Source organism: Electrophorus electricus, chromosome 4, assembly GCF_013358815.1.
Source record: "Electrophorus electricus isolate fEleEle1 chromosome 4, fEleEle1.pri, whole genome shotgun sequence".
Lineage (NCBI taxonomy): Eukaryota > Metazoa > Chordata > Actinopteri > Gymnotiformes > Gymnotidae > Electrophorus > Electrophorus electricus.
Window position 1 is genome coordinate 11629846 of NC_049538.1, and position 12617 is coordinate 11642462.

The window sequence follows — 12617 nt, forward strand, 5'->3', positions numbered from 1 at the left end:
TTCTATAGTACAGTATGAAAATAAATACATATAGTGATAAAACTGTCCAGCTGGACTAAGTGACACTTTCCAGTGATGATACTAGAGACACACACAACCCCCCCAATCATTTTGCATAAAACTGAATACAAAACCACACCTCATATGCATAGTTCACACCCACATTTCCAGATCATCACTGCAAGGTGGCTGTTTAAACCAGTGTAAAGCAGCCATCCAGACCTTAAGAGTGCTGGGAGGCACCAAGCCCACCATGCAGATCACTTCAAGTCTGGTGTCATTTGTATCAGTGCTGTGGATGACTGTGTTCAGCCCTGCAGGATGTAAAGCAAAACCAGACAACTGCAGGTTGTGGACTGAGCCTCAGATGCCTGGCCTTTCTATGAATGGAGATTTTATGATCGGAGGGATTTTCACCATTCATTACTATACCAAATCAGGAGAGAACACCTTCACCACTATACCACCACAGCCACAGTGTTCTGGGAGGTCTGTCTATGAGGACGCAGTGGACAGAACAGAGAGCAGGGCATTTTGTTACAATTACAAAGAGAAATGATCATTACACACAATTATGTTGTTTTTTTTGTAGTCATGTGCTTCTTCTAGTATTAGTAACTTGAAACCGCTATATAAAAGACAGCAGGTGCTATTTTGTGTGATGGTTTGTAATTTAAGTCTGTCTTACCCTAAACAGCATGGACTTCAGGCAGCTGCGCTTCGCCCGTGCTTTGGAATTCGCCATCCGCGAGATCAACAACGAAACGGTTCTCCTGCCGGGCATCACATTAGGGTACCAGATACACGACTCGTGCTCTGACGTGCAGATGGCAATCAAATGTGCAGTTCAGTTTGCGAATGGCGTGGACCCCGTTTTCAATGAATCCTGTTCAAAATCTGTATCTGCCACTGTACCTGCTGTCGTGGGAGATTCTTCGTCTACTCCGTCAATTAGCATGGCCAGAATGCTTGGTCTTTTTGGAATACCACAGGTGAATCCAACAGACTGCAGCTTTCTTACCATAGCTGCGACATTAATACTTCTGGGAAAGTTACTTATAAATGGTGCCACGCCTCTATAGTTTAATGTAAGGCATAACCTTATGTGTAAGGTATCAAGATTCTTCGGTAGTAAGAATCAGGCTACTAAGTAACAAATAACAGTGCCTCCTCTCTATTCCTGCAGGTTAGTCATTCATCAAGCTGCGCGTGTCTGGGCGATAAGAGTCAGTTTCCTGCCTTTTTTAGGACCATACCGAGTGACCAACACCAAGCGGCCGCCTTGGCGAGAATGGTCAAACTCTTTGGCTGGACATGGATTGGGACAGTGCGCAGTGAGTCGGACTACGGGAATGATGGAATGGCTTCTTTTCTAAAGGCTGCGCATGAGGAGGGGATCTGTGTGGAGTACTCCGAGGCCTACTACAGAACACAACCGCACAGTAAACTAGAGAGTGTGGCAAACGTCATCCGCAGGTCCACGGCCCGGGTAATAGTAGCGTTTGCTAGCATAGGTGATATGAGGTTTCTTTTGGAGGAATTGGCAAAACCACCATCGCCTCGGCTTCAGTGGATTGGCACCTCGTCGTGGATCACACAGTCAGAGTTTCTGCGGTATAATATGTGCGCTGGTGCGATAGGTTTTGGGATCCCCAAATCAGTTATCCCAGGTTTTCGTGACTTTCTTCTAGACCTGTCTCCAGCACAAGCCTTGAAATCACCCATTCTAAAGGAATTTTGGGAGAGCTCGTTCAGCTGTAGCCTAAAAGGGAGAGCCGCAGGCGCTCGGGAATGTGATGGCAGTGAGGACATCCGCACGCTCCAGAACCCATACACAGACACGTCTCAGCTGCGCTTCTCTAACCTGGTGTACAAAGCTACATATGCCATAGCGCATGCTATACATGGTATTGTTTGTAATGACACGCAGTGCGACAAGACCTCTGAATTTGCACCGTGGCAGGTACATAACTGCTTCATTTAAAAACCTCAGTTTGCCTTAGAATCGCTGTTTTATGTATTAGATGCATATATGAAATGAAATATTGATGTATATTCATGAATAACAGAGCTGTATGTTTAGTGTTGTATGTAAAGATGGGTTGTATGTAAAGAGGAGCTTATCCAGTGTCACGACTTTTCATTAAGTTGTATCTATTACTCCAGATACTTGATCAGCTCAAGAGAGTGAACTTCACCACAAAGAATGGTTATCAGGTCAACTTTGATTCCAATGGAGATCCAGTGGCTGTCTATGAGCTCATAAACTGGCAGTTTATGAAAGATGGCACTTTAGACTTGGTGCCAGTGGGCTACTATGACTCATCCAAACCAAAAGGACAGGAGTTCAGAATAAGCAGTGCTATCAACTGGGTGGGAGGACAGACAGAGGTACAATATAACACACAATGTACTTAGTACAAAGCATTTTTGATTCATTTAATTTCTGATTCATGTTAGTGAAGGAAAAGCACAAAATACCATTCTATGGCACTCAAGCCTGGGTCTAAATACCCGCAAAGGATTTGCATTTGTGTCATTCTCTAATGTCTTTCTCAGGTGCCAGTGTCTTTGTGCAGTGAGAGCTGTCCTCCAGGAACCAGGAAAGCTGTGCAGAAGGGAAGGCCTGTCTGTTGCTATGACTGTATACCATGTGCAGAGGGCGAGATCAGTAACAAGACAGGTTGTGTATTACAGAGCATAATGTGGAATGAAGGTTTTTCTAGTTTTGTCTCCTGCCTTGATTCTCAGTTTACAGAATAAAGATCTGTCAATGCTCAGTGGACAGCAGAATATGTCCTTTGACACAGCTACATTCTGTATTGAATTAATTTATAGAAGCAGCAGTGTTATAATGACATTAGTAATACAGCAGGGTATTCCAAGTTCAAATTCATCAAGAGTAAATGTTATTGAAATATTTGCTTATATTTAAATGCATTTTTGTAAAATTGTTTGGAAAAAAAAAATATCACAGAACGAAGATTCATGGAAAATCAGTTTTACACACCCAATGAGTAAGTTGCCACAAAACTGACAGGATCCAAGACAAAAGAAAACCCAACATAGTCTGGGTGGCTCTAATAGTGAAACTATAGTCACTAAGATGAGGTTAACAGTAGCGATACAACCTTTTAAAATGACATGGTGGTTTTGAGAGGATCCTAGACAAAAAACACAACATGGCCTGAGTCGCTCCAACAATAAAATTATAGTCAGTGATACACTTTTTAGAGGCAGATTGGATGATTGCCTTGTGGGACTCTACTGTATTCTGCAATGTGATGCCTTACCAGAGGATTGTTTCTGATATGTGGATCTGACAATGCTTTTCTTAGATTCTCTGGACTGTGTGCACTGCCCTCCTGAGTTCTGGCCTAATGCCAAACAAGACAGCTGCCTCCCCAAGCTTGTTGAGTTCCTCTCCTGGAATGACACTCTTGCCATCATCCTGATGGTGTTTTCCATCACTGGGGCCTTCATGGCTGTGTGTGTTACTGTTGTCTTCTACAAACACAGGGCATCTCCCATTGTACGAGCCAACAACTCAGAGCTGAGCTTCCTGCTGCTCTTCTCTTTGACTCTATGTTTCCTCTGTTCACTTACTTTCATTGGTCGGCCCTCTGAGTGGTCCTGTATGCTGCGTCACACAGCGTTTGGGATCACCTTCGTCCTCTGCATCTCCTGTGTTCTGGGGAAAACAATAGTGGTGTTAATGGCCTTCAGGGCTACACTTCCAGGGAGTAATGTCATGAAATGGTTTGGGCCTCCACAGCAGAGACTAAGTGTCCTTGCCTTCACTCTCATACAAGCTGTCATTTGTGTGATTTGGTTAAAAGTATCTCCTCCTTACCCTTTCAGAAATTTGAAGCACTACAAGGACAAGATCATTCTTGAATGTCATTTGGGTTCATCCATAGGTTTCTGGGCTGTACTGGGTTATATAGGACTCCTGGCTGTTTTGTGTTTTATTTTGGCTTTTCTAGCTCGCAAGTTACCTGATAACTTTAATGAAGCCAAATTCATCACATTCAGCATGCTCATATTCTGTGCGGTTTGGATCACCTTTATTCCAGCTTATGTCAGCTCTCCTGGAAAACTTACTGTAGCTGTGGAGATATTTGCTATTCTGGCTTCAAGCTTTGGTTTGATTATTTGTATTTTTGCTCCAAAATGTTTCATAATTGTTTTTAGACCATTGAAGAATACCAAGAAACACCTCATGGGCAAAGTACCCTCAAAGGCTCTCTGAGACCCTAACTCAGATAGCAAAAAACTTAAAGGTGCAGGATCATTATATAAACTGCAGCCAGTTATAATTAGACCTACATGTACACTGTAAGTCAATGTCAGCCATAAAGCTTTAGTCTCTGATTTATGTTTCTGTCAGCAAGCTTGATTAACTTAACATGCTTTCTATAACCAATCAAATGCATTAAATAAGTTTTAGATAATCTTTCAAAATCAGAAACCCATCAATCTCCTCAGTTCACCCTCATTAATATATTATTTTGTCTTTTTATAAAATGTATAAAATATGTTAATGTTTAAATATATAATAAAATATATTTTATTTATAAAATATATTTCCCCAGTTCCCTTACAGGAACACACAATATCAGGAATTCAGGATCTTTATAGACTGCAATATGAGTTCAGACTTGGCTTTCTGATGTACTGGGCTACAGTTACCTCAGTGAGTGTGTGTGTAAAGTATTCACTATTTTAGCTTCCAGTCTTAGCCTGCTTTTCTGCTGGTTAGCACCAAAATATTACATTATTTTACTGAAACCTGAAACAACAAGCAGCATATACCAGGTAAAAGGACACCAAAAATGATACATTTTTATGTGTTTGTCTAACAAACCTAGTAAACTAAGCATCTAATGATCTAATGTTTATGCCTAATCATAATAGTAATCATAGTTACTATCTTTTGATTGTCCTAGTGTATCCCAAGTTCACAATTCAAATTAAGTGAAGGTTAGTTGGAATAGATTAGAATGCTGTTGTTATATATTATTCCATTAAGGCCAATGGATTGTCCTTAGTAAGAGGGTAAAAAAAGCCACCCAGAGTTTTGGTGTCCACCATATAGGATACTGTAATTTCTGCAGTTTATTCTAGATGAGTAAAGAAAAGTAAAGAGGGAAAGATAATAATTAATTCAGTCTCTGAGGTAATTTCCTGCAGTTCAATCATCAATAAAGACAACAGGCTCAGTGTTGCTGCATACATGCCCATGTTATCATGCTTCATCAATTATGTGACATGTTTTGGTCAGGAGAAAAACTTTTTTCTCCATACTTGTCTCTCAGTATGATAAATATCTTCCATTGAATATCAGGTTGTTTGTTGCTTCTTAACTCACCAGTGAGTTTGGAACAATGAACAGATTTATTTGAACCTACACACTCTAGACTCAAGTACCACATCTACAATCAACTGAAATTGCTTTAGTAACTTTATTTTGTGTAAAGCAAGTGGCAGTAATACACAGATGGTCAGGAAACTTTGGAAACCCTCTTTTCCAATTATGTTTGGTTCCCTAAAATGAGAGGATAATGTATGTAAAGGAGTTATAATTCTAACATAGTTCACTGGTATATACAATATATACAATATTCTATAGTACAGTATGAAAATAAATACATATAGTGATAAAACTGTCCAGCTGGACTAAGTGACACTTTCCAGTGATGATACTAGAGACACACACAACCCCCCCAATCATTTTGCATAAAACTGAATACAAAACCACACCTCATATGCATAGTTCACACCCACATTTCCAGATCATCACTGCAAGGTGGCTGTTTAAACCAGTGTAAAGCAGCCATCCAGACCTTAAGAGTGCTGGGAGGCACCAAGCCCACCATGCAGATCACTTCAAGTCTGGTGTCATTTGTATCAGTGCTGTGGATGACTGTGTTCAGCCCTGCAGGATGTAAAGCAAAACCAGACAACTGCAGGTTGTGGACTGAGCCTCAGATGCCTGGCCTTTCTATGAATGGAGATTTTATGATCGGAGGGATTTTCACCATTCATTACTATACCAAATCAGGAGAGAACACCTTCACCACTATACCACCACAGCCACAGTGTTCTGGGAGGTCTGTCTATGAGGACGCAGTGGACAGAACAGAGAGCAGGGCATTTTGTTACAATTACAAAGAGAAATGATCATTACACACAATTATGTTGTTTTTTTTGTAGTCATGTGCTTCTTCTAGTATTAGTAACTTGAAACCGCTATATAAAAGACAGCAGGTGCTATTTTGTGTGATGGTTTGTAATTTAAGTCTGTCTTACCCTAAACAGCATGGACTTCAGGCAGCTGCGCTTCGCCCGTGCTTTGGAATTCGCCATCCGCGAGATCAACAACGAAACGGTTCTCCTGCCGGGCATCACATTAGGGTACCAGATACACGACTCGTGCTCTGACGTGCAGATGGCAATCAAATGTGCAGTTCAGTTTGCGAATGGCGTGGACCCCGTTTTCAATGAATCCTGTTCAAAATCTGTATCTGCCACTGTACCTGCTGTCGTGGGAGATTCTTCGTCTACTCCGTCAATTAGCATGGCCAGAATGCTTGGTCTTTTTGGAATACCACAGGTGAATCCAACAGACTGCAGCTTTCTTACCATAGCTGCGACATTAATACTTCTGGGAAAGTTACTTATAAATGGTGCCACGCCTCTATAGTTTAATGTAAGGCATAACCTTATGTGTAAGGTATCAAGATTCTTCGGTAGTAAGAATCAGGCTACTAAGTAACAAATAACAGTGCCTCCTCTCTATTCCTGCAGGTTAGTCATTCATCAAGCTGCGCGTGTCTGGGCGATAAGAGTCAGTTTCCTGCCTTTTTTAGGACCATACCGAGTGACCAACACCAAGCGGCCGCCTTGGCGAGAATGGTCAAACTCTTTGGCTGGACATGGATTGGGACAGTGCGCAGTGAGTCGGACTACGGGAATGATGGAATGGCTTCTTTTCTAAAGGCTGCGCATGAGGAGGGGATCTGTGTGGAGTACTCCGAGGCCTACTACAGAACACAACCGCACAGTAAACTAGAGAGTGTGGCAAACGTCATCCGCAGGTCCACGGCCCGGGTAATAGTAGCGTTTGCTAGCATAGGTGATATGAGGTTTCTTTTGGAGGAATTGGCAAAACCACCATCGCCTCGGCTTCAGTGGATTGGCACCTCGTCGTGGATCACACAGTCAGAGTTTCTGCGGTATAATATGTGCGCTGGTGCGATAGGTTTTGGGATCCCCAAATCAGTTATCCCAGGTTTTCGTGACTTTCTTCTAGACCTGTCTCCAGCACAAGCCTTGAAATCACCCATTCTAAAGGAATTTTGGGAGAGCTCGTTCAGCTGTAGCCTAAAAGGGAGAGCCGCAGGCGCTCGGGAATGTGATGGCAGTGAGGACATCCGCACGCTCCAGAACCCATACACAGACACGTCTCAGCTGCGCTTCTCTAACCTGGTGTACAAAGCTACATATGCCATAGCGCATGCTATACATGGTATTGTTTGTAATGACACGCAGTGCGACAAGACCTCTGAATTTGCACCGTGGCAGGTACATAACTGCTTCATTTAAAAACCTCAGTTTGCCTTAGAATCGCTGTTTTATGTATTAGATGCATATATGAAATGAAATATTGATGTATATTCATGAATAACAGAGCTGTATGTTTAGTGTTGTATGTAAAGATGGGTTGTATGTAAAGAGGAGCTTATCCAGTGTCACGACTTTTCATTAAGTTGTATCTATTACTCCAGATACTTGATCAGCTCAAGAGAGTGAACTTCACCACAAAGAATGGTTATCAGGTCAACTTTGATTCCAATGGAGATCCAGTGGCTGTCTATGAGCTCATAAACTGGCAGTTTATGAAAGATGGCACTTTAGACTTGGTGCCAGTGGGCTACTATGACTCATCCAAACCAAAAGGACAGGAGTTCAGAATAAGCAGTGCTATCAACTGGGTGGGAGGACAGACAGAGGTACAATATAACACACAATGTACTTAGTACAAAGCATTTTTGATTCATTTAATTTCTGATTCATGTTAGTGAAGGAAAAGCACAAAATACCATTCTATGGCACTCAAGCCTGGGTCTAAATACCCGCAAAGGATTTGCATTTGTGTCATTCTCTAATGTCTTTCTCAGGTGCCAGTGTCTTTGTGCAGTGAGAGCTGTCCTCCAGGAACCAGGAAAGCTGTGCAGAAGGGAAGGCCTGTCTGTTGCTATGACTGTATACCATGTGCAGAGGGCGAGATCAGTAACAAGACAGGTTGTGTATTACAGAGCATAATGTGGAATGAAGGTTTTTCTAGTTTTGTCTCCTGCCTTGATTCTCAGTTTACAGAATAAAGATCTGTCAATGCTCAGTGGACAGCAGAATATGTCCTTTGACACAGCTACATTCTGTATTGAATTAATTTATAGAAGCAGCAGTGTTATAATGACATTAGTAATACAGCAGGGTATTCCAAGTTCAAATTCATCAAGAGTAAATGTTATTGAAATATTTGCTTATATTTAAATGCATTTTTGTAAAACTGTTTGGAAAAAAAAAATATCACAGAACGAAGATTCATGGAAAATCAGTTTTACACACCCAATGAGTAAGTTGCCACAAAACTGACAGGATCCAAGACAAAAGAAAACCCAACATAGTCTGGGTGGCTCTAATAGTGAAACTATAGTCACTAAGATGAGGTTAACAGTAGCGATACAACCTTTTAAAATGACATGGTGGTTTTGAGAGGATCCTAGACAAAAAACACAACATGGCCTGAGTCGCTCCAACAATAAAATTATAGTCAGTGATACACTTTTTAGAGGCAGATTGGATGATTGCCTTGTGGGACTCTACTGTGTTCTGCAATGTGATGCCTTACCAGAGGATTGTTTCTGATATGTGGATCTGACAATGCTTTTCTTAGATTCTCTGGACTGTGTGCACTGCCCTCCTGAGTTCTGGCCTAATGCCAAACAAGACAGCTGCCTCCCCAAGCTTGTTGAGTTCCTCTCCTGGAATGACACTCTTGCCATCATCCTGATGGTGTTTTCCATCACTGGGGCCTTCATGGCTGTGTGTGTTACTGTTGTCTTCTACAAACACAGGGCATCTCCCATTGTACGAGCCAACAACTCAGAGCTGAGCTTCCTGCTGCTCTTCTCTTTGACTCTATGTTTCCTCTGTTCACTTACTTTCATTGGTCGGCCCTCTGAGTGGTCCTGTATGCTGCGTCACACAGCGTTTGGGATCACCTTCGTCCTCTGCATCTCCTGTGTTCTGGGGAAAACAATAGTGGTGTTAATGGCCTTCAGGGCTACACTTCCAGGGAGTAATGTCATGAAATGGTTTGGGCCTCCACAGCAGAGACTAAGTGTTCTTGCCTTCACTCTCATACAAGCTGTCATTTGTGTGATTTGGTTAAAAGTATATCCTCCTTTGCCTTTCAAAAATGTAAAGCACTACAAGGACAAGATCATTCTTGAATGTAATTTGGGATCAGGCATAGGTTTCTGGGTTGTACTAGGTTATATAGGACTCCTGGCTGTTTTGTGTTTTATTTTGGCTTTTCTGGCACGGATGTTGCCTGATAACTTTAATGAAGCCAAATTCATCACATTCAGCATGCTCATATTCTGTGCAGTTTGGATCACCTTTATTCCAGCTTATGTCAGCTCTCCTGGAAAATTCACTGTAGCTGTGGAGATATTTGCTATTCTGGCTTCAAGCTTTGGTTTGATTATTTGTATTTTTGCTCCAAAATGTTTTATAATTATTTTTAAACCAACAAAGAATACCAAGAAACACCTAATGGGTAAAGTACAATCTAAAGCTCTCTAAGACCCTCACTTAAAAGGTAAAAGGTAAAAGTAAACTGTGGCCACTTATGACAAGACCAACATGGCCAGAAAAAGAAATTCAGCTTCAACTCAAAAACCTTTACTAAACTGCCTTCAAAAGCTCTCTGGCACCCTAACACCGATAGCAAATATAACTTAAAGGTCAAGTATCATTATATTTACATGTACATAGTACTTCCTTACCCATAAACCTTTAGTCATCTGATTTATGTTTATGTTAGCAGGCTTCATGAACTTAACATGCTTTCCATTAATGATCAAGTGCATTCAAGAAGTTTTAGATAATCTTTCTAAATATCAACCCATTAATCTCAGTGGTGTATTCAGATTTTCATTTATTTTCATGACTTTTTTCCCCTAATGAAACCTTGACCTGGTCAGGGTGGGCTTTCTCTCACCCCCGGGCCATGGACAGGAATTAGGACCCTTCTGGTACCTTGATGCTGAATTACAAAGCCACAAAATGGCCTAGCAGACCACGCTGGCCTGGCTTTCTGACCCTTCCCCCTTTACTTAGGTGTCAAAAAGCACAGTTTGCAAGGTGAGAAGCTCTTAACAGCCTTTTCATTCTTCAAGGAACTGTGGAACCATAAATCCCATCAACTCCAACCTTTACCAGGACAACCAACTTTTCTAACCCTACAGAGATATGTTCACAGATATATATGCTTCTCTTTCCCACAGATTCAACAAGTAACCACTTGCCTACTATAATGTTAAATGGTATTCAGCCAGTAATGTATGGCTATTTTAATATATTCTCCAAATTAAGATGTTTGCACCTATTACCTGATGAGTCTTTTGGTTCATTATTCTACGCCTTACATGTTCCTTATTAATGTGCATTATTTGTCCTGATCACTTCATTTGTATGTTACTTACCTCATGTATATTGTAAACAAATTGTTAACCACTCCTAATTGTGTTTACTATAAAAACTTATATGAACCACTTAGACAAAATATATTAAAGTCGGTAATTTGTAACTTCTAGAAAATAGGAAGGGAATTAAGTCGATAATCAAATTTCTCCACCCATCCTGTTTGTTTTCCAAACTTCATTCTAAGACCAGAAGGTAGAAATTAGTAAATGTATGATATTCTTTGTTTAATTGATTTGTGGTGGCTCTTACTGGAATGTCCTAGAGGAATTATTTTCCCCCAGTGTGAAAACAAACGTTATTGAATATGCATGAACAAGGCATGTTCTGTCACCTAACATATACCTGGAAGGTTTGACCGTCTTCTCAGCACAAGGTGTGAATCAGAGAAAGACCCACAGAAGGGGGTCTCCCCCCCAGAACTTCTGTGAGGGGAGATCAAGGCCTAAAACTTTTCTTTTCAAACTAAGTCAATAGCCTCTCACTTTCTTTGTTTGTTGGTTTGCTAATTGCTTATCATTCATTTGTGTTCGTCAGAATTCACGCATCACAGCTTATATCAAGCAAACTCACCTGGAGTTCCATTGTGCGGCTGGTAAAAAATACCTGCTTCGGAAAGGCCTGTCTGCGAAGGCTAATGACTCCCTAAACGAGCCAATTCCCAAGATCAAATCCCGTGGACAGAGAAGCCTGGTTATTTTCTCATTGATCTCCATCACATGTGCACTGTCAAACCAGCAACTTTGAAGAGAATGGAAACACTCTCTCAGTGCCATTCAGAGGATTTGATGGAAAATGGACACTCTCAGTGCCATCCTGATGGCTTCAATGATAAATCGATACTTTCCGTCAGTGCCACCCTGATTAGTAATTAGTATATATACATATATATAATCTCAGAATTAAATGAGTAACTCTTTCCTCCCCTGAGTCTTCCTGTTATACCTTTAGTCGTGTTCCTTCGCCATGATCTTCCTTGCTTAATCAGTTTTCTTTGTTGCTTTTTGTTTGTTGGATAAAAAGATGTTTCCAGTGATACAGCTTGTTTTACTGTAGCCCAAGTTCACAATGCAAAGCAAGTGATGGTATGATAGAAACGAAGAGAATGCATTTGTTATACCTTAACCCATTAAGGACAATGGATTGTCCTTAGGAAGAGGGTAAAAAACCACCCACAGTCTTGGTGTCTACCATCTAGACCACTGTAAATTTCTGCAGCATGCCAGTTTATTCTAGATGAGTATAGAAGAAAGAAAGAGGAAAACAGAAGAAGAAATCATTCAGTCTCTGATGTAACTGTCTGCAGGTCAAATATCAAAGACAACAAGCTCAGAGTTGCTGCATACATGCCCATGTTATCATGCTTCATCAATTGTGTGACATCTTTTGGTCAGGAGAAAAACTTTTTTTCTCCATACTTGTCTCTCAGTCTGAACAGGTCTTTCACTGAATATCAGGTTGCTTGCTGCTCATGAACTCACCAGTGAGCTCGGAACAATTAACATATTGATTTGAACCTACAAATTCCAGACTCAAGTACCACATCTACAATCACCTCACATTGCTTTACTAACTTTCTTGGCGTATATTAAGCTACAGTAATACACAGCTGGATAGCAAACACTGGAAACCCTCTTTTACAACTTAGGTTTAGTTCAGTAAAATGAGGGAATAATATTTGCAAAGAGTTATAATTCTAACATAGTGCACTGGCAGTCTGCACTATAACTTCACAATAATTGTTTCATTACAAATATGTTTAATAGTACATTACCAAAATAAAATTAATCAATAAAAATGGTAAAACTGTCCAGTTGGACTAAGAGACTGTGCCATAATGA

General features: G+C 40.8%; 2 protein-coding genes across 2 annotated transcripts; both read left to right on the top strand.

The window, feature by feature from the left end:
• Positions 1-298: 298 nt before the first annotated feature.
• On the top strand, positions 299-4252 carry LOC118241211 (extracellular calcium-sensing receptor-like). Its single transcript, XM_035525412.1, has 6 exons — positions 299-489; positions 698-992; positions 1187-1963; positions 2167-2391; positions 2560-2683; positions 3339-4252. Exons 1-6 carry the CDS (start codon positions 299-301, stop codon positions 4250-4252), a joined length of 2526 nt encoding a protein of 841 aa, XP_035381305.1.
• A 1670-nt stretch (positions 4253-5922) lies between these two features.
• Positions 5923-9876, top strand: LOC113589732 (extracellular calcium-sensing receptor-like). Its single transcript, XM_027029522.2, has 6 exons — positions 5923-6113; positions 6322-6616; positions 6811-7587; positions 7791-8015; positions 8184-8307; positions 8963-9876. Exons 1-6 carry the CDS (start codon positions 5923-5925, stop codon positions 9874-9876), a joined length of 2526 nt encoding a protein of 841 aa, XP_026885323.2.
• The last annotated feature ends 2741 nt before the right edge of the window (positions 9877-12617 follow it).